Genomic DNA, 23255 nt, shown 5'->3' on the forward strand with positions numbered 1-23255 from the left:
AAAAAACGACTTTTGTTAGTAGCACTTGCAATTTGATTTTGCTGTAATTGTTGTTGTTGTTACCACATGCAACGAACACGTTTAATTACCAAGTCGACACGTTGCAACCGAAGGTGGTCGACAAGTCGCATGCGTCGGTCGGTCACAGCGCATGCGTGCGCATTCGCGGATATCAGCTCAATCAAATGCAGCCCTGTATGTGAGTGCGTGTTGTTTTGCACGTGTATTTGCTCATGCATTGCATAAGTGATGAATTGCTCTTTAATTTGTGGGCGAAGTAATTAAATGCGTGTTTTTTTCTTACTTTGTTTGTACCGGTTTTGTTTTTGTTGCATTTGATTTCCAACCCTTTTTGTTTAACAAATGCAAACCAATTTCACGCTTGCCAGTTGCAGTCGCCTTGCGATCGTGAGTGTTGAGATAAGTTAGCCTCTATATACTATAGTAGGTACACATACATGTGTACATATATAGTAGTATATTTATATTGTATGTTATAGATTCGTTCGAGGTTTCATCTTAGAGCTTGGATTGTCAAAATCGTTGGAAAATCGTCAGGCACTTGTTAGAGAGATGGCAAGAGAGATCTCTCTAGTACTTGCCTGACATGTCTCGCCAGACTGTTCGAACGATTTTGGTGGATATTTTGGATTTGCATAAAGCGGAGTATATTTTTTTTTCAAAAAGAGTACCATATATAGGTCTCTTTGGACAAGCTTGATCGAGCGAATTCAGATCCCACATTCTTGGCTAGCATTATAACTGCCTATGAGACATAGGTTTATGAATTTGACACACAAATAAGTCAACAATCATTGGAATCGAACGTGATTTCAGTCGATCGAAGAGATAAAACGAAATTCGCTGAAAAAGGCCATCTCAAAAAGTGTTTCGAGGACTTTCGACTTACTGCTTATTGGGTCATGAACAGTTAGCCGTTGTTGAAAGTTCAAGTCACCTAAAGATGGTACTCCCTATCCATATTGAAAGAGTGTCGATTGCTTTAAAATTGGATTATTGATATTTAGTACCTACATGGTTACCGAGTACTAAGTACTAATTTCGAAATATTTTTCTTAAACGATCCATGATTCAGTTGTGAGTTGTAAATAGGTGAATATGTACAAGTATGTGTTTAATCGATATTTAGTACCTACATGGTTACCGGGTACTAAGTACTCGAATCAAAATAACTTTTTTTACGATCTGTAGGTTTGAGTTTTGAGATATACGTGTCCGTATTTGTATATTATCGACATTTAGTCACTATGTGGTTACCGGTTACTCAGTACATAATTCGAAACTATTTTTTTAATTGGTCAATAAAGTTCAGTGTGAGTTATAACTGACCGTATTTGTATATTTTTGATACTTTTACCTAAACGGTTACCGGTTACCCACATTGAAATGATCCTTTTAAACGTTCTACATACGAAATTCAGTCTTCATATCTGACAATATTTATATATAGCATTTTTTGGTGCCAAGATGGTTACCGGGTAGGTACGAAGTACACAAATTGAAATGTGTTTTTTAAATGATTTATGAGATACAGTTGTGAATTATATCTGATCATATTTTTATATCGATATTTAATACCTATACCGGGTATAAAGTGGTCAAATCAAAATTATTTTTTTAAACAATCTATGAGATACAATTTTGATTTTTATCTGATAAGCCCCTTGAGCATATTTATGTCCATTGAAATGATATATTCATTAGGTTTTAATTTCTATATCGCAAATGGAGCAGAACTCGATTATTTTTAACTTAAAATGAAAACACAAAATCTATGTTAACTTTTATGTACACTCTGATCAGATTTCACCCTGACTATCACTTTCTTTATGAATGTCTACAAAATACTCTCCTCAGCTCTTACGTTTACAAGCAGACCAACGTTTAGTGCAATTTTTCAAACATTTGTTATACATAAGCCTCGACTGGGAAGGCCTGCAGTGCCTTCAGCGATTTTTTTTGGTTACGGGACATTTTTACTTCCGAGAATGTTGGATAGTTTCGACGTCTCATTCATCAACCTCCTCTACTCGATATGGCTTTTGCAAAAGTTTGTCTGATATGAGTCTAGCTTCATATCAAAAACATTAACCAAAATGTGTGATTCATAAGAGATAAGATCCTCTGCTAGGTCTCAGTTGCCAACACGATGATTTTCAAGCACTGTATCCTTAACTTTCTGATGTTTCTTTAGCAGTGGTGGATAGTTGACTGTCAAGAGGCAAATTTTCTTTGACTTCACGACATTCACTGAATGTTTTGTTTTACTCAAATCCACAAAACGCTTCTCTAACATTTTCAACGAATCTGTGTGCGTGATTCCATGAGAGACTCATCATTTCAAACATAACTCGTTGTTCAGTTGTTTTCATGATTAAATTTAACACGAATGAAAGGTTACAACAGCTTAGGGAAAACATTTTAACAAACCGGTTTTTGCGCACAGTTTAAAGGTACCAGTCCGGGTCAAATTTGATCAGATTAAATATAATTTTTTTTTGCATCTGACGCTTTACTTACATACATACATATATGTATTTCTAGTAATTTTTTTTAGCGAATATTTACTTTTCAGTTCAGAAATAATTTTCTTGGATATATAAAATGCCTCAATTATTTCTTTTTACACTTTTTACGCCGACGATTCAACTGTATTTTCCATACTAATAGAGTTCTTAACTCATTTTTCACATTTCTAACAAAGAAAAATTCCGTTGCATAAACAGAAAATTATTGTTAATATAAATAAAACAACCGTTTGCACTTCCTCACCACAGACCATTAATTTAACAACGCCGCAATTGCGAACAGCACACATTTTCCTGCCTTCTATTTTGTTTAATTAACACGCAGTGCACGCATTCATGCAACCAACGCATCTACATATGTATGTGCAGGTGTGTGTGTAGTTGTGAGCGCATGCGCATTAAAGTAGATGCCGGTTTCGTAGCGCTTAAGCCTCCCATGCATATCCGCATCTCCATAAGTATGATTAATCACGTGTTTTGTGCAAATATGCACTCGCTCGCTGCAACGACCGCCCGGCGATCACGCACGCACACACGCACGCATGCGCAGTCGTCGAGTCTACGCTCACGCGCAATTGCAACATAAAAGCGCAACGGCAAACAAATGTGTTTACATAGAAATATTTTTATGTAGATAGAGACAGACATACATATGTATGTATGTATATATGTGTAATGTATGTTGCCTCGTACTCTTTTGTAAACACGCATGCGCGCCAATAATTTCCACCCGTCGATTCGATCCGCATGCGGCCGCGCCAACAGTCATTCACACTTGCAGCATTGAAATACGCATTTCATTCTCATTCTGGAAAAAACAACAACAATATTTCTTTTATTTACTGGCTGCTTTACAACAAAAACGCGCACAAGTGCCAGCAAGTGCGGGGAGCTTCCGCATAGCGCGGAAATTACTAAATTACAAGTGGTTGAAAGGAAGGGCTTGTTGCACACTTGTTGCATGCGGTAATTAAGGTTGCAACTACGCATATGTCTGTATGTGTGCGTTTCTTTCAGCAATTTGCATAACTAAATTCCTTTGTCTTCATTCATGTAATCTTATTTACATTACGATTAAATTCTTGATAAATGTTTTTACTTTAATGTTTTTATTGTTTTTCTTATTGTTGGTTTTTTTTATATATTGTATAATATATTTGTTTGTTTGTGGTTTTGTAATTACAGCAGCGTAAGCTGTCACCGACATGGGCAGTGAGCACTACTGCTTGAGGTGGAACAATCATCAATCCAACCTGTTAGGGGTGTTTAGTCAATTACTACAGGACGAGAGTCTGGTGGACGTCACATTAGCTTGTTCAGAGGGCGCCCTCATCAAAGCCCATAAGGTGAGTACAAATTACTAGCTACACATATGTATGTACATATATGTATGTACTATAAGTCTACGATATCTTTGGAGCAATAATTTCTCATTAGTGATCCATATCAGCGTCAAATTTTTTGGAAAATAAGTTTATAAAAATAATAACTAAAAAACAAAAATAAAATTAAAAAAAAAATAAAATTTTAAATTTAATTTTCAAAATTAAATTTTTTTTAATTTATTTTTTTTTTAAACAGAAAAAATAAATTTTTAAATTTTAAAATTTACATTTTTTTCAATTTGTGTTTAAAAAAAATAGTTTTAAAATTAAAAAAATTAATTTTTCTGTAAAAAAAAATAAATTAAAAAAAATTAAAATTTTATTTTAAATTTTAAAACTTACATTTTTTTAAATTTGTTTAAAAAAAAAATTAATTTTAAAATAAAAAAAAAAATATTTCTAAAATTTGAAGATTATCGTAAAATTTTTTTTAATACCTACTTTTTTTGTGTACTTTTAAAAAAATTTTTAAATTTGTTTTCTTTTTCAATTTTATATTGTTTTAATAATTTTTTAAATGTTTTTTATTATAATTTAGAAATGTTATTTATGAGATCTCTTCAGAATTTTTTTCGCAAACATTTATAAAAAGCAAGTTATTAATTATTAAGAAAACCAATGCTAATTTTCAGAATTAAAAGATGTTTTAGATTAGTATCAAATTAGGGTTGCCAAATAGCTCGAAAAGCAAATGTTAGAAAAGTAAATAAATACACTAAATTCGGCGATATTTTGCATATAGCTTAAAAGCCTTGTAATTAATAATATTTTAACGTAGAGTTGCCAACATAACTGAAAATGGAAATTTAAACGATTTTCTTTGCAATAGACAAAATTTATATATGTAATTATACTCTCGCAATAAAGTTGCTAAGGAGAGTATTATAGATTTGTTCACATAACAGTTGTTTGTAAGTCCTAAAACTAAAAGAGTCAGATATAGGGTTATATATACCAAAGTGCTCAGGGTGACAAGTAGCGTTGAAATCCGGATGTCTGTCTGTCCGTCCGTCCGTCTGTCCGTCCGTCCGTCCGTGCAAGCTGTAACTTGAGTAAAAATTGAGATATCATGATGAAACTTGGAACACGTATTTCTTGGCTCCATAAGAATGTTAAGTTCGAAGATGGGCAAAAATCGGCCTACTGCCACGCCCACAAAATGGCGGAAACCGAAAACCTATAAAGTGTCTTAACTAAGCCATAAATAAAGATATTAAAGTGAAATTTGGCACTAAGGATCGCATTAGGAGGGGCATATTTGGACGTATTTTTTTTGGAAAAATGGGCGTGGCCCCGCCCCCTACTTAGCTTTTTGAACATATCTCGGAAACGACTATAGCTATGTCAACCAAACTCTATAGAGTCGTTTCCTTCAGGCATTTCCATATACAGTTCAAAAATGGAAGAAATCGGATAATAACCACGCCCACCTCCCATACAAAGGTTATGTTGAAAATCACTGAAAGTGCGTTAACCGACTAACAAAAAACGTCAGAAACACAAAATTTTACGGAAGAAATGGCAGAAGGAAGCTGCACCCAGGTTTTTTTTTTAATTGAAAATGGGCGTGGCGTCGCCCACTTATGGACCAAAAACCATACCTCACGAACAACTAATCTAATTAATTTTACAGCAAAATAAAAAATATGTAAATGACGGATAATGAAATCTCGATTATCACTTTATCATGCGTGAGTATAAAATGTTCGGTGACACCCGAACTTAGCCCTTCCTTACTTGTTTTTTATAAACATTTGTAACATTTTGTTATTAATAGAATTTTTAATTTAATTTAATTTTTAAGAAAAATAAATATTATTTAAATACACTATTTGGTTGTAGCTTTTCCACAAAATTTAAAAAAAAAATTGGATAAGGTTGCCATAATATATTTTTTTAATAAATTTTAATAAAGTTGCCACCTATTGGGTATTTCAATGCACGTTTAAGTAATAAAAATGTGCACATATCGTTAATAAACGGAAGATTTTTCGATTTCGAAATATTGTTGAGTAGAGTTGCCAAATCAGCCAAAAAAATCGTTTAAAATTTTCCATGTGCAAATGATATACGTATTAAACGAATTTCGTTAGTTTGATACATGTGTATTTATAATAATTTATAATTTATTATTATAATATTATAGGTGCACTTCAAATAGCAGAGTATGGTATAAGAAAAATATCATTTTTCGATTTAAAAATCGTTTATTTTTAATAGAGTTGCCATCTATTCGAAAGTTTTAATACTGGTTGAAGTTGCAAACATTTTCGTATAACGGTAATAAACAATGCGAATACAAATTTAGAAATATTTTTTGTAGGGTTGCCATATCAGAAAAAATAATTTCGCTTAAAAATAGCAATATGACTGCGATGATTATAAAATATCTCGAGTAAAAAGTATTCCCTAATAAATACTGTGTACTTCAAAGGGCACGTGGAATTTTCTTAAAATAGCTCCCGTACTTAATATATATTGCCTGCTTTTCAACCAACTACGTGCCACTATTCATTTACTTGCAAAATCACGCCGATTATGCCATCATTTTCATATCAAAATCACTTAGCATTTATTCTTTTCAATTAACTGGCAATTCTAAAACACTTAACTTGCACAAAAATACACACATTTGCCTCATGAAAACAATGCGCATCGTGCATGCGTTCACCCTTTTCGATTTGCATCGGTTTGCCATGTTTAGGAGCGCCATGCCACATTGCGTCCGTCCCACCGCCGCATTTATTGACACGTCAACTCGGCTAAGTGCTCAGTTAGCTATTTTGAGCGGAGTAATTTTCATATTTGTCAGTCAATTGTCAACTTAACGTGTACGCACCAACAACAATAATAACAACAGCAGCGGCCCGAGTAACAAATTGCCCCTGTAAGTCATCATCGCTTGAGTGTGTATGCGTGTGTGTGGCACGCCAAGTCGAGTGCAAATCATTTCGCATGTTGCGGCAACATGTTGACAAGGTCAACAAGACGCGTACAGTAGCTACATAACTGCAGCAAAAGCAAACAGCAGCAATGCCAACAACAACAACATCCGCGGCACTAACAGTTATAGGCGCGTAAATGCGAGTGCACGAGTGCATAAATCATGCGAACGTCGCTTGTCAATGGCGAATTCCGCCAATTAAATTAAGCGGCAAAATGTGTTGCCGCATGCGTTGCAATGTTTCATAATTTACCGCTGCTGTTGTTGTTGTTGCTGACACTATGGCTGTGGCGGCAGTGGCGGTGGCTCAATGTCATTAGGCTGCTGCAATGCGTCGAAATGATGAAGTTATTTATTGTTATTGTTGTTATTAGAAGCTCACACTGTCGGTTCGTTGGTTGTTTTTGTTATTATACCTTGAAGGTTTTGAAAAAGTTTATTCGCAAAGTTTTTGAGTTATTCGTATGAAGCTTCGCACACGTCATTTTTACTTCAAAAAGCTGCTTATTTGTCGGAATGGCCGATATCCGACCACTATATTGTGTGGTTGCCATACAAACTGATCGATCGCACTCAAGTCCTTATATGAAAAACTTTTTTATTTGGCAATATATCTTCAAGCACAAATTATCACCAAAGGCAATGCTACAATCTCCGAACAATTTGCTCAGATCGGATCACTATAACATATGGCTGCCATACAAACTGACCAATCGAACTCAAGTCCTTATATGAAAAACTTTTTTATTTCACAAGATATCTTCAAGAAATTCGACTTGGATTACCATCAAAGCCAATGCTACAATATTCGAAGAAATTGTTCAGATCGGAGTCCTATAGCATATAGCTGCCGTAGAAACTGGTCGCTCAAACCCAAGTCTTTGTATGAAAAAAATTTTTATTTGATGAGATATATTCACGAAATTTGACATGAACTATTATCTAAAGTAACGGTATAATCTCGTATGAAATTGTTCAGATAGGAGCATATAGCTGTCAAACAAAGTGTACGATCGAAATTAAGTTAAAAACCTTTCTGTACATTTTTATGGTATAAGAAATGCATGTGTGAAGGGTATTTTAGCTTCAGTGTAGCCGAAGTTAACATGTTTCCTGTTTTTGCCATTATTTATTTTCATATGCATTTTGCTTGCCGCCGCTGTCGCTGCCACTGTTGACATTGCAAACTGGTAAATTGATCAATTATTATGCGTTTAGCAGCGCGTTTGCCTTCCTTCTTCTTATTCTGTTGCGTGGTAATTGCTTCGCATCTAGTTGTTGTTGTTGTAGTTAACTATGTATTTAGCCCGCAGCTATGTATGCACTTACATATGTACATAGCAGCACTAATAGAATTTTAAATGCTGTCATAAATTGTTGAGTGCCAACATTAGCGGCATTTTTTGTACGACACACACACACAAACATGCATGCTTACATAAGTCTCTGCAAACTAGAAGTGTAAAGAAAAAATTGAAAATATCCATTGAAATGATGCCAGCTGATGATATGCAAATCATTGTTGCCGCATGTGGGCTTTGACAGCCGGTTAGACAGTTTTGGAGTATTTAACGCGCTCGCTGAGTGCTCTCAGGCTTGTGTCGCGGCAAATAATTCGATCTTCACAGCGTGAGCTGTGCGGAAAGCGCGCAAGAAATATGGAAATGCCATAAGCAGACATGGAAGTGGTGTGTGGGTTTGTGGCGCTTGTTTGACGTCAATGCTTGAGAAGTGGAATGTTTGTAATATAGAGAAGTTTAGGGCAGATAATAGAAATATTTTTTTCTGAAATGAGTAAGAAATAAATAAAATAAAAAACAATCAAAAACGCCAAAAATCGCCTGAATTAAATATTGTAATTATATTTAGTTTTTATTTTTTTATAGGCAGAGGCTATTACTTATATATTATTATTTTTACATTTTTAAATAAAATTTTTTTTAGTTTAAATTTTTTTTTCAAATAAATTTTTTTTTTTCATATAATTTTTTTTTTTTTAAATATTTTAATGCTATTAAAAATTTTTTTAAAATATTTTTTATGTAGCGAAAAAACCTCCTCTAATCGCGTTTGTGTCAAAAAACCAAGTTTTTTTTATGTAAATGCTAAAACCAATGCTTGAGTGCTGTAATTAAATGATTACGCATTACTTTTAGGAAAACATTTTTTCAAGCTGATTTCACAAAATTGTACACTCAAAGAATAAATTTATTATTTTAAATTGAATTTAACTGAAAATGAGTAATAATTGTTTTCTTTTGGGTGCGCGACTTCGCTAGAATTGGGAAATAATGCGCCTAACTGTAGGCAACACTTCGTTTTTATGACATAAAAGATTAAAGATTTATTGCAGTAAAGCTGAATTGTAACTTTGCCTACGTTTAGGCTGAGACAATTTCAAAGGGAACAAAAAATAATAAAAGAAATAATCAATGTCAATGAAAAATTTACCGTTTTCCGGCTTTTGACAACGAATTTTACCCAGATCCATGTGTTAACGGTTCTGATTTGGACTGAGATTTGTCACCTCAGGTTATTGGCTTACGTATATAGTCTCAATTTTATTTCCCAACTTGGCTATGTTCTAAATATTTGGATAACAACAGCTTATGTTGTAAGTCTGACCCCTTTCTGCAACAGAAAAATTTCTAAAATTACTACTGCAACAGAAAAATTTTCTGACATCAATTTGTGCTGAAACTGACTGCCTTCAGACACGTCGTAACAAATATCGTGGAGAGAAATGTAGGAGGGCTCTAAATAATTCAAAGTTAACTACCTTGTACGGACTTTCGATTGAGCTTATTTTCTAGAGACACTTGTTCTATCTCCAGACAGCAAGATAAGGAGTATATAAGCCTCCATCTTTTTTATTTCAACCTAGCAGCTTTTTCATTTTATGTCAGCTCAATAAAGTGAACACAAAAGACCCTTCATTGATCATTAACATTATTTGTTGTTGTTGTTGTAGTGTACGAAACGATTTATCGAACAGTTTTGGAGATTGCTACTATAATGAGACAGTCTTTGACAGAATATAAATTCAAATCCAATCTGTTATATAATATTTTTGGAAAACTCCCGAAGTACTTTTTGTCAAAATCTTAGAAATCCGGTCTAAGCTTTATTATTATCAATAATTTCTACCTCGAAAAATCATTAAAAAATTATATTAAAGCGCCTCAAGCAAAAATTCAAAAATAAAATTTAAGGAACGAGTATGTCAACAGCAAGAGCCACCCAGGCGTATGAGTAACATTTCTCTAGTGGCAGTAAAAGGAAAAAGAATATTGAATGACACCTAAACGTCTAAATTGATTATGGCAAACAGACAAGAGTATTGATTGCAACATGCCACAACATGCTGACAATAAAAACAACAATAATAACAAAAAAATCAACAACAACATTAACAAAGAGCGCAACAACAATATTCACAGAAAGCTCAACAACACTTTATAGAGCAGAACAGTGATGCAAAAAAGGAATAAAAATTAAAAAAAGATTTAAAAAATCAAAAAGAAATAAAAAAAGTCGTATTGAGCAACAGCAGTTGGTAAGAAAAAAGTATCGTCAACAAGAGCAAAGATTAAATACAAGCGGCAAGTCAATGAAGTTGCAAAGAGCTTACGCAAATATGATCTTTTAGTGAGAGACATGTATGCAGCACACTTTTACATGACTATATGCATATATGTATACATATACATATGTATGTATATATGGTTTTACAAGTGTGTGTGTTTCTATGAAAGTATTTTCGTTTGTATGTATGGGTGTGTCAACACAACATGTCTACTTTACACGTGTAAACACAAATAACTCATCAATGCTTTCTCAAGTCGCTATAAAAAAATAAAGAAAACAACAACAAAAATACAAAAACAAAATATTAAAACAACAAAAAATCTAAATAACTTACAGTTGCAGCCAGTAATCAACTCAGACTGTAAGTAAGCAAACGGTTTAATGGAAATTGATGATACAGCTTGACGCAGCGTTGCATGGTGAGAGGCAGCAACAGTATACCAGTGCAAACGGCAGAAAAAATTTACATCCGAGAGGCTGAGAACTAAATTCGCTGTAGGAAATTGGCAAAGTGTTGACGCTGTCAGGCAATCGACACCCTTCAGTCGGCTAACGGTCAGTGGGGTGTGTGCGAAAAAATGCAAACATTAGCCAAAGTGAAAGAAAACTAAATAAAGACGAGCAGGCAGCAAAACAGTTAGAGTTAGCCCTTCACTACACCAACCGGCAACAACAAGCAACTTGTCAGTATTTTGGTCAACATGGAAAAAAATTAGCAATAAATTGAAAGCAACTGTAAAAAGTCAAATGAAGAGGCAACATGCCACATAGGCATAGATATGTGCCACACTGCCATAGTCTATGCTGTCAAGATTCATACATATATGTATATATGTATGTGTATATATGCATATGAGTGCTGCTGTGCGCGCCTTTTGGTGACACTTATTGCCTGCCGCTTGCCACATGCCACTTTGATACCAGCTGCCGGTTGCGAGTTAGCCGTTTGCCAGCATGGCCCTCACCACACACACGGCCTCGTGGCACGTTAACTAGTTGTTAGCCCTCAAAAAGTGCTCCTTTACTATTTTTCTAACTTTCTCTGTGCGCCTTTGTTGTTTTTGCTTTTGCATGTGTGCGGCTTTTTCACTTCAAATCATTGGCTTTTTAGATTTTCCTTACTTTTTTCTCACAGTCGTCCGTCCGTCCACCCGTTCGAGTCAATTCACTTTGGCGTAGATTTTTCTAACGGCAGTCGCCACGCTGCTTCACTTGCAACTACGAATATACTACGTACTATGTATGTGTATGTGTGTGTGTGCTGCAGTTTGTAGTTATTTTTACAGCAGTTTCTCTGCCATGATGCAGCGCGCGCCTGCATGTGTGCCTTCTGGTCCAGCAACTGCAAAGTGTAACTCAATTTGAGGCATTTATCGTATGCTCGGTTGAAATTTGATGCGATTTGCCTTGTTAGTTGTCTAGCGACGCGGGCCAATTACAACTACAACTACAAAAACTTCTCCAAACATACATATTTTTTCTTTCACTTATATTTGCCACATTTGATGAAGCGATTTTTTATTATTGTTTTTGTTTTTCGAGTTATTTTTTCCCTAGCATATCAGCTAGCATAGTATTAGGCGCTTAGGCCATGCTCTGTTTGCTGTCGGCAGTGCTTACATGTTGGTGAGAAAAAATTGCGGCACATGTGTGGGTGGCTATCGAAATGTGCGGCAACTTGCTTGACGGTATGTTTGCGTGTGTGTTTGTGGCACTGCTTGCAACGGCTCAAAATGATGTTAAATGCTTTTTGATGCGTTGGGTTTAACTGACTTTCAGGTCAGTATTAAATATAAAAGGGGTAGATTTGGGTTTGGATAAATATGGATGGAAGCTTGATAACACAAATTCATAAAGAAAGAGAGAAAACGTTAACTTCGGTTGCACCGACGCTGGAATATCCTTCATTAGTAAACAAATTTCGATACAAGAAATTTATTTTGATCGTTCAGTTTGCATGGCAGCTATATATATATATAGTTGTCCGATTTGGCAACTTTCTTCAGATATTGGAGCGTAGCTTTGGATAATAATTCATGCCGAATTTCGTAAAGATATCTTGTAAAATCAAATAGTTTTGGATACAAGATATTAATTCTGAGCGCTCATTTTCTATGGCAGCTATATGATATATTTATCCGATCTAGAAAATTTGTTCAGATATTTTAATGTTGTCTTGTAAAATTATCCCTAACAAATTTCGTCAATATATCTCGTCAATTAAAAAAGTTTTCCTAACAATAACTTGATTTTGATCGTTCAGTTTGATGATTAGTTATCGACAATTTTCTTCAGTTATAGCTTGACAATAATTGATGGCTATCTCAGCTTAATTTTGATGTTCAGTTTGTATAGCTTTGTCTATAGTCGTGCGATCTGGAAAAATTGTTTCAGATATTGTAATGTTGGCTTGAAGAAGTATCCATAAAAAATTTTGTGAAGATAGCTCGTCAATTAAAAGAGTTTTCCTAACAAGAACTTAATTTTGATCGTTCAGTTTGTATGACAGCTATATGATATAGTTATCCGATCCGGCAAATTTTTTCAGGTATTATAATGTTGCCTTTGAAAATTATCCATGCGAAATTTCATTAATATATCTCGTCAATTAAAAAAGTTTTCCTAACAAGAACTTGATTTTGATCGTTCAGTTTGTATGGCAGATATATGCTATAGTGATGCGATATCTATGGTTCCGACAAATGCGCACCCCCTTCGAACGAAAAAGAATTGTGCAAAATTTCAGATTGATATCTCAAAAACTGTGGCATATATACAGACAGGCTGACGCGGTTCAGTGTTTAAAAATCGAAAAAATGTTCCACGAGGTTAATCTCAAAACTTGTACTTCATAGAGTTGACGCTAGTTAAAATTTTTTAATGGATATACATATGTATATATTTCTCCATAGAACATTCTGCCGTGAGGATATACATATGTATGTATCTCTCTATACAACATTTTGCCATGACGCCTAATAAGGTTTTAGAATGTTAGCTCTTTCACCTGAAAAGGCCACTTGTTTCTTGGTCGCGTTTCTTGGTAGCTGGTAATTCAATATTTCCCATTAATACTTTGTTTGAAAAAAAAGCACTTCACAGTTCGAAATATTTGTATTTCTCACCACGAAAAAAAGCCTGCCACCAGCTGCTTGCTTGCCACTCGCCAATACAGTATTTTGCTTAACATCATTTTTCTTAATCATGCCGTATTGCCACACACATGCACATTGCTAGTTGCTACGCAATGGCCACATGACCGTTATGTTGCGCAACTTGTTGCCACACTGCCACAACGCGAAAAACACAATTAATCACTGTATATTCATAAATAAGCATAACACAAAAAATAACAACAACAACAAAAACAAGCGTGCGCAAAAATATGCTGAAATTCGGCTTTCAGTACTATTGTGGCAAGCAGCATGCTGTTGCATAATGAAATTGTGTCAAATTGCCGTTTAAAATTAATTCATTTCCTCCAATGAGCGGACATGCGAGAACAATGCGCGCGGCAATATTTATGAAATGCAGCTGTGGCAAGTAGGCAAATGAGTGGGATTGGAAAAAACACGCAAAAAAATTGCATTACACTCATACAGTTATACAGTAGAACGATACGCAGCGACTTGCCGCAGAAACATGCAGCAATAATAAACAAATAATGGCAATAATAACTGTGTTGCTGCCTCATAAGCGGCAAGCTATCGGCGTTTGGCATCGGCTGTACTTAATTTGTGCGGCATTGGCCGACGCAATACGCTTTTCATTGCTTGCAACATATTATTTTAATTTTTTTCTTTCGTGCCACTGCTGTTGCGGCGCAACAATGCCACTTTGACGCTTTAACCTCTGCTAAAGCGCTTGCTAGCCCCCACTGTACACCTGCTGCTGGCGCGGACTAAGTCTTAGTTAGTCTACAACGGCTGTTGTACTAGGAAGACAAGTTCGCTCGCCGTCATTGCCGCTTTGGTGGCAAGTTGCTGCTTTGTAAGCGCCAACATTCATTCAACAATAATCAATTGGCCAAGCGGCGTGGCAAGCACAACACAACGCTAAGCACGCTGTCGACAGTCGGTAACAATAACAACAACAAGCACTGCGGTAATAAAGCTAATAAAAGCCCACAATGGCGTGCTGGCGCATGTGCCACTCCTACGACAAAAGCAACAGTAACAACAACAGCAGCGGCAGCGACAACATTTGCGCTCACAGCGCAGTTGCGCGGTTGAATATGAATAAATATGCCTTTTTGTTGTTGTAATTTTTCATATTTTCCATATGAAATATGAGTGTCAGCGATGAAAGATAACAGATAAAATTTTTCATTGCATTGCCGCGCTGCACATTTTGTGACTTGTTAACATAAAATTGCAATTAGCTTGCATTTTGTAGGCTGACGCATTCGTGCAATCACACACAACTGCACACGCACACACCTATACATCTACATATACAAAATTAACAACTAATATTGAAGCAGTACAGGCTACACTGTGTCAATATTCTTTCATTGGCCACCATTAATATGGACACATGTTTGTATGTAAGTACTCTATCGTTGTTGCTACAAATTACTATGCAATTATTGGCACTAAATTACGCTTTTCGTCTATATGCAACATCTTAATAGGGCAACATAATGTCGAAAATTATAATGTACCAGAAATTGTTTGAATTGACTAGCTGCATTACTCTATAATTACATGCCAATTACTTATGGATAGCATGCGCTTTTCGGTATTGGTAATCATGAAGTTGTTAAAATGTTGCACGTTTGCTGTGCTGTCAATAAGTTGGCTAAATTATGTTTGGAAGTGTACGATAAGCTGAGCATTACTTACAATTACTTTGATGTTGGATATTTTTGTAAAAATTATTAATAGTTTGTATTTTTTTTATAATTAATTGCTATTTTTTAAAATAGTAAATCTCGACTCTGCAAGAATATGTAGGCTTTAAATACTTTTACGGTTTAAGTACTTTCTAATTACTGTCAATTACTTTTTATTTTTGAAGAAATTACACTACTTATTATATTGTGGAGCACATATGACTCATATTATCGATAAACGAAAGTTATTGCATTTTCATTACTTGTAATTAACTACTAACTTCCAAGTTAAGCCAGTTTGATGAGACTCCTATAGTTTTAATTTTACTTTTGCAAAAAAGATCACTAAAGCCACAGAGAAATTTAGTAATGAAATTAGTATTTATTTTTTAAAAGTGCCATGAATAATATTGCTCCAACTTGGCTACCTAATGTTACTTAAAATTAATTAATTAACTTTGCATTACTTTTTAAAGTTTTCGTTTTTTATGTTCAGCACACATTTTGTTTGTTTGTCATAGCGATATTTAATAATTTCCAGTGAAAATTGTTGAATTATCTTATAATTACTTTTCATTACTTAATAAGTACTTTTGATTACTCAGTAATTACTTTCGATTACTTATTAATTTTTTAAATTTCTACTAATAATATTACTATTAATGTACTATAATTTTACTTAAAATATTTCAATCCACTTTGCATTACTTTTGAAAAGTACCGTTTTTAATGTAAAGCATAAATTTTGTTGTGTTTTTCATAATGATATATATGTATATATGAATATCTGCGAAGAATATTGTTGAATTCTCTTATAAATACCTTTCATTACTTAATATGTACTTTTAATTACTTAGTAATTACTTCAGATTACTTATTGATCTTTTTCAATTATTACTGATAATATCACTTGTAATGTAATTTTAATTAAAACATATTTATCAACTTTGCATTACTCTTTAAAAGTACCGTTTTTAATGTAAAGCATATATTTTGTTATGTATTTCAAATTGATATATAATTATCTGCAGAGAAAACCTTTGAGTTGTCTAATAATTACTCTTGATTACTTATGAATTACTTTTAATTATTGAGTAATTGTTTTTAATTACTTATTCGTTTTTTCAATTAACATTTATAACATTATTTAAATGTAATTAAAATGTAATTACTTAACATGTATTAATTAACTTTGCATTGTTTATTGAGGCTCTGTTTGCAATGAATTTCATAATTTTTTTGTTTCTCATAAAAATGTTAAATTACCTACAGAGAAAATTGTTGAATTGTCTTATAATTACTTTACTTAGTAATTACTTATAAATACTTTCCATTACTTAATAACTACTTTTGATTACTTCGTAATTACTTTCAATTATTTATTAAATTTTCTTAGTTATTAATTTTGCACTTAAGTAAAATATTGTTGATTAATTACTTTTATATTACCATAAATTATCCTAAATTTTGGCGAATATAAAACCCTTATTTCAGTAAAAATATTGTATTTTCATATAGCTTTAACTAAAATATTTTGCAGCAATATTTGATTACTTCAGCGGCGTTAATTTGCAAAATGCTTAGAAAATTAAGTACATAGTATTTTCTTTTGCCCGTTTTCAATGCCATTTCAAACAAAAGCAATTCAAACCTTATGCCACGCAACACTGTTGTCGCCCAAACGACGGCTAAATGTTGACAGCTAAACGTCAAATCGCCTATGTATCTACAAATCGAGATTACTCGGTTCACTTTGTACAAACTGCCAACTTTATCAGCGTCGTGTATCGTAAACTAAAATCAGAGTGGAAAATTTGTTGGCGATCGCGGCAAATAAAGTCAGCTCACCTCACAAGCGAGACAAGACAAGCGGCCAACATTTGAGATTTTGACATCTGACTTGACTTGGCTGTCAATTTATGCGCTAGCTGTAACACGTCAACAAAGACACCAACAACAAACGAATGAGTTGAGAGCGAATGAAAAATGTTTGCACTAAACGTGCAGAAAAGCAAAAATACACATGAGGCTTATAAAAATATAATAAAATATTTAGGCTGAAAGCAATAAAGTAGAAAACACTTGGGAAAACTTGCGACAAATTGGTTGGAAATGTGTGAAATATACATGAAAAAAGTTAACGGAAACTGTATTCGTATTTTGTTCGTTGTGGGATTGTTAGTGTTGTATTAAAAGGGGAGCAACACTGATATAAATTGTCAGCTTGATGAGCTTGATGGATTAAAGTCGTTGTATCAAAAGCTTTTTTATCTGACAAGAAATCTTCAATGAATTTGCTATAGATTGTTATCCAAGACAGACTATAACCTTCCAAAATATCGTCCAGATTGGGCTACTATACAACATAGCTGCCATACAAACTGTTTATCAAACTCAAGTCTTTGTACAATTTTTTTTTATTTGACAAGATCTCTGCACGAAATTTGGTACAGATTATTACACGAGACATCACTATATTCTCCAAATAAATTGTTCAGATAGGGCTGCTTTAGCAGCATATAACTGTCTTACAAACTGGTCTATCAAAATGAAGTCCTTGTATAGAAAAGATGTTTATTTATTAAGATATCATCAAGATCATCACGAAATTTAGCGTCGGTTTTTTACTAAGACAACGCTATAGTCTTCGAACGAATTCTTCAGATCCGATCACTATATCATATAGCTGCCAGACGAGCTGATCGTTCAATATAAATTTATTTATCTTTTATCCTTTTGTGTTATAAAAAATGCACCTGTCAAAGGTATTATAACTGAAGCTGAAGCAGCCGTAGTAAACATTTTGCTTTTATTTTTTAATTTTATAAATTATTATTTTTTATTATTTTTATTTTTAATTCGAAATTTGTACTATATAGTGCATGTTATGATAAATTTTAATTTTTTTTAAATCTTATTTTAATGTATTTTTTTCTAATTTTATTAATTTTTTTAATTATAACTTTTTATCGTAATAATATATGTTTTGTTGGAAATTTTAATTTAATTTTATTTATTTTTTAAATAGTTTTTTCTAAATTTATTAATTTTCAAATTCGAATTTTTTATGTTAAAAATATTTTTTTGTTTATTTTTAAATATTATTTTTGTTAATATTATTTTCATTTTATGATTTTTTTATAATTTATAATTTGATAAATTTAACGTGTTTAATTCTTATTTTAAATATAATTATTTTTTAGTTATATTAATTGTTTAATTGGAACTTTTTTATCGTAATAATATATGTTTTGTTGGAATTTTTAATTTTATTTTATTTATTTTTAAATAGTTTTTTCAAAATTTATTAATTTTCAAATTCGAATTTTTATGTTAAAAATATTTTTTTGTTTATTTTTAAATATTATTTTTGTTAATATTAATTCATTTTATGATTTTTTTATAATTTATAATTTGATAAATTTAACGTTTTTAATTCTTATTTTAAATATTATTATTTTTTAGTTATATTAATTTTTTAATTAGAACTTTTTTATCGTAAAAATATGTGTTTTGTTAGATATTTTTAATTTTTGTTTTTTTTTTAATTTTTTTAATTAGTTTTTTATGGTAAAATATATGTTTATTTTTAAATTTTATTTTGTTTTAATATTATTTTGATTTTATGAATTTTTTTATAATTTTTAATTTGCTAAATTTAACGTTATTTAATTCTTATTTTAAACGCTTATTTTTTAAAATTTTTTTAATTAGAACTTTTTATCGTAAAAACGTTTGTATATTTAATATCGACAATAATTTTTAATTTTTATGTTTTTTTTTTATTTTTTTTTTTTATTTTTTTAAATTTTTTAACAATAATTTTTTGTGGTAAAAACATATGTATGTATTGTTGTTTATATTTTATTTTTTTTTTAATTAGACAACAGTTACATATAAATACAATTGTTTTTTATGCAAAAAAGTATTATTATGTTTATTATTATATGGTTAATATTTTTTTTATTATTCAACGTTAAATTTTTTAAAAATATTTTTGATTTTTTTTTCTCTCTTATTATATTTTCATATTCTATTATATATAATTACATTTTCTTGCTTATTTTAGACATCAATTTTCCCTATATTTAATGGGGTAATTTTCATCCATTTCACCTAATAATTTCGCATGCGTCTGTGCATATTTTATGGCAAATTATTTCTACGTTCGAATTCTCGCACATTAAACTCATTTACCATTTATAAGCTGCAATAAAACTAGTTGTGCCAAGTATTTAATGAGCGCTTATACGCCTACCCAGCAATTAAATATTGCCTGCATGCACACGCACACACTAACACACAGAAAGCACAAAATTTACATAAGTGCAATATATATGTATACGTAGTATATATATACATATGTATGTATAAACAAGTATAAATGTCGCATGCAAGCCAGCGCGACAGCCTGTTAGCCATATGTATACATATGGGTCTATGTATATGGGTGTGTATGTGAGCATCTACACTGTGTATGTATGTGTGTTGCTGCATAAAATTGCGCCTTTTGCTGCAAGTAATTATCAATTAACAATCAATTGATTGCATTCCCCATTGCCATAAATTTACGACAAGACAATAGCCACAAGCCAGTGGCAAAATGCCACCAACAACAAAAAAACAACAACAACAGCAGCAGCTACGTTAGCATTCGAACAAAAAACACTGCTATGGCCATTAAGAGTGAAAACTAGCAATTAGTATGGAATAAGTGTGCGCATGTGTGCGTTCATATCCATGTTTGTGTGTGTGTGAATAAGTTGCAACAAGCGTTTGTTGTTGTTGGTGTTGCTTTCAGCGCTATGTTAGTAGCGTGCTGGGCCTGGGAAAACTGCATTGCAAATAAATTACAAATAAAATTACAACAACAACAACCAAAATAAAAAAAAAACGCTTGGTAAGCGCTTAGCATTGTGAGCGGGAGAAAATTAAGCATTAATTCAAATTGGAAAATTATACAAAAATAGTTTGCCAATGTGCAGACGCAGACGCAGGCGCAGGCGCAATCGATTATATCGCCAACAACATAACCGAAAGCGAAACGTCACGTTTTCACGTTACATACCGGCCAATAAGCACGTTGTTTTGCCGCTAACTCAACACAACTCAGCTTCGGCTCAACTCGGCACTTTCAAGCAAAGTTGTGGCAAACGCCATGCCAGTGTGTCGTGGCGTAGGGGTGTAACACAAATTCATACAATTGACTTTTGCGCATTTTTTCGCATTATTTTTTCATTCTCTATTTTTATTGTATTTCAATACAACAACGATAAAGAACTCACGCATTTGTTTAAAACTAGAAAATGCGCGCCGCCACACACAGCTCGCGGAATGCCGCTTTTGAGGTATTAGCAATAATAAACATATGTATACACATTTCAACAAGCTCAGCGCTCTGTGCAGATATGCGTTTCTAAACCCATATCGAATAAAATATCCACTTACTGCCGCCTGACAGCAGCAATGGCAACGCCAACGGTAGCGGTATGCATTGGCAATCGCATAGCAGCAATATGCATTAAAACTCAATAAAAATGTCATGTTTTCTGTATGTGATTATGGCTAATCTATCACAGCGATCAATTGTAAGGAGCTGTTGAGTGATGAATACTTATACATATGTACATATGTATGTATGTACCTGCATACTTATGTAGGTATGTATGTACATATATGTACATCCATACAAATATACGTTGTTTTTATTCATATATACATACATATGTGTTTACTGAATTTATAATAAACTTAATTCGATATTTCAAAATTACAAAATTTTTCAAAATAAAATTTCGGGATCCCGAAATTGTACCTCAGTTTTCTTTTTAAATAATTGTTTTATAAAGAATAAGAAATTTAATAATTTTGCCGTTAGTCCCAAAATTTCGGGGTTTTTAAATTAATATTTCGGGATCCCGGAATTGTATCTCAGTTTTCTTTTTAACTAAGTTTAATAATTTTGTCATTAGTGCAATTCCCCGTATTTCGATATTTTTAAAATAATATTTCGAGATCCCGATAGTGTTAAAATGCCAAAGCCCGAATTCCATCTTTTTTTTCGAAATGGTTTATTAATAATTTTGCTATTAGTGCAATTCTCCGTATTTCGATATTTTTAAAATAATATTTCCAGATCCCGAAAGTGTTAAAATGCCAAAGCCCGAATTTCATCTTTTTTTCGAAATGGTTTATTAATAATTTTGCTATTAGTGCAAGTAACGAAATTTCGAGGTTTTTATAATAGTATTTCGGGATCCCGATAGCGTTAAACTGCCAAGGCCTAACTAAAACTTTATGAAATTTTTTATTAATAATTTTGCTATTACTCCAAGTTTCCAATTTCGGGATTATTAAAATAGCATTTCGGGATCCTAAAATATCAAACTGTCAAAGCCTAAATTCCAATTTTCGAAATTTTTTTTAATAATTTTGCCGGTCCCGAAATTTCTGGATTTTTATAATAGTATTTCGGGATCCTGAAAATATTAAACTGTCAAAGCCCGAATTCCAACTTTTTGAATTTTTTTACTAATCATTTTTACATAAGTGAAAGTCCCGAAATTTGTTCGACTTCTTCTTATTAATATTTCGGTATCCCGAAATTTGTGTATTGACTGATACAAGTTTTACATAAAATATTAAATTTTCACGGCATTACAAAATTAGGAACACAATTTTAAAACTGAAATTTTCGGGCTTGTTAAAATAACCGAATAATAATAATTTATAGTCCAACCTAAGAAAATAATTTTTATTGGCAGTCCATCCATTGGGTCTAGATGAGATATGCGACCGTTTTGGAACTGGTATCCAATCACCCTGCTCATCTAAAGCCTGTATATCTATATACTCCTATTAAAGTGCACTGATTTCTGCTGGGATTGGGGTGTTAGGATCCCATATTAGTGCTCTAATCAGGACCGTAGTGAGAAAACCGGGCTCAGGGAAGATTATAACGAGTTTTTGAAGAAAAAAATCCGCAAAAATTGTTACAAAGTGCCAGGCTTCCTGATACCACCCCTCTCTGGATCACTTACTCTAACTCAAACTCCTTAGCCATGGACAATTATAAACAAAAAATAATTCACAATTTAAAGCAACTTTTTATGTAGAACGAAGTGAATGTTTGACTGGTGTTGGTTGGACTGGTTAATTGTTGGTGCCAATGGTTCTGACTATATTTTATTTATGTATGAAAGAATGTATATAAGTATATTCGAAACAGCTAACAATCAAAAGATGGAAATGAGCGGAGAACGCATTTAAAAATGGCAAAGTGGAGTAAAACAAAATTAACAAAAGCGGCGGGTGGTGGCAGGAACGTAACTACTTTGACTGCGCACTTTTTTGATTTGTGTGTGTGTCGGACTCAAGCGGTTAACTGTGAAAATGACACACAACACTGCAGACAAGTTCGTCCGTCCGGCGAGAACAGTCACTCAATAAGCCAACTAAGACACCAACAGCGTTAGCTAAATGGCAGCTGAATAGCTAGTTGAAGCGAACAGCACGCTTAGCTAGAGCCAGAGCTAAGCTATAGTTAGACATACGTGCATGCTTACACACATACATACATAAACGCTGAGACAATGCGATAGAAACGCTGATTAGCGTTTATATAATTTGCAGTTATTTTATGCAGAGGTGATTTTTTTGTTGTAGTCATGTGTGTTTGTTGTTATACTTATGTATACTTATATAGCTGCTTTAGAATTGAGCGTGTTGCAGCAGCTTTTTACTATTTTTTCTTACTTCAGCCAACTTTGTTTGAGCAAATAATAGAAGCGCAGAAAAAAACTGCAAAAAAAGTAGAAATAATAATACATATGAGCAGAAATTATAAACAATCGCGCGCTGGTTGGTGTTGAGAATTAAAAACTTTTATTCAAGGTCGCCGCTGGCACGACTTTCGGCTTGACGACTGAGGCGCGTGCAAAGCCGCGCAAGCACAA

The 23255-nt window shown here is 33.0% G+C and overlaps 1 protein-coding gene across 8 annotated transcripts in view; it reads left to right on the forward strand.

Moving 5' to 3' along the window:
- The window catches only part of LOC126760678 (platelet binding protein GspB), a 470397-nt gene that overhangs the window by 333793 nt on the left and 113349 nt on the right, over positions 1-23255 (forward strand). For all 8 annotated transcript variants that reach the window (XM_050476505.1, XM_050476504.1, XM_050476510.1 and 5 more), the window contains one exon: positions 3735-3895. In XM_050476505.1, the coding sequence (XP_050332462.1) occupies positions 3755-3895 (141 nt within the window). In that variant the 5' untranslated portion in view covers positions 3735-3754. The remainder of the gene's footprint in view (positions 1-3734; positions 3896-23255) is intronic.

This window comes from Bactrocera neohumeralis, chromosome 5 (assembly GCF_024586455.1).
Source record: "Bactrocera neohumeralis isolate Rockhampton chromosome 5, APGP_CSIRO_Bneo_wtdbg2-racon-allhic-juicebox.fasta_v2, whole genome shotgun sequence".
Classification (NCBI taxonomy): Eukaryota; Metazoa; Arthropoda; class Insecta; order Diptera; family Tephritidae; genus Bactrocera; species Bactrocera neohumeralis.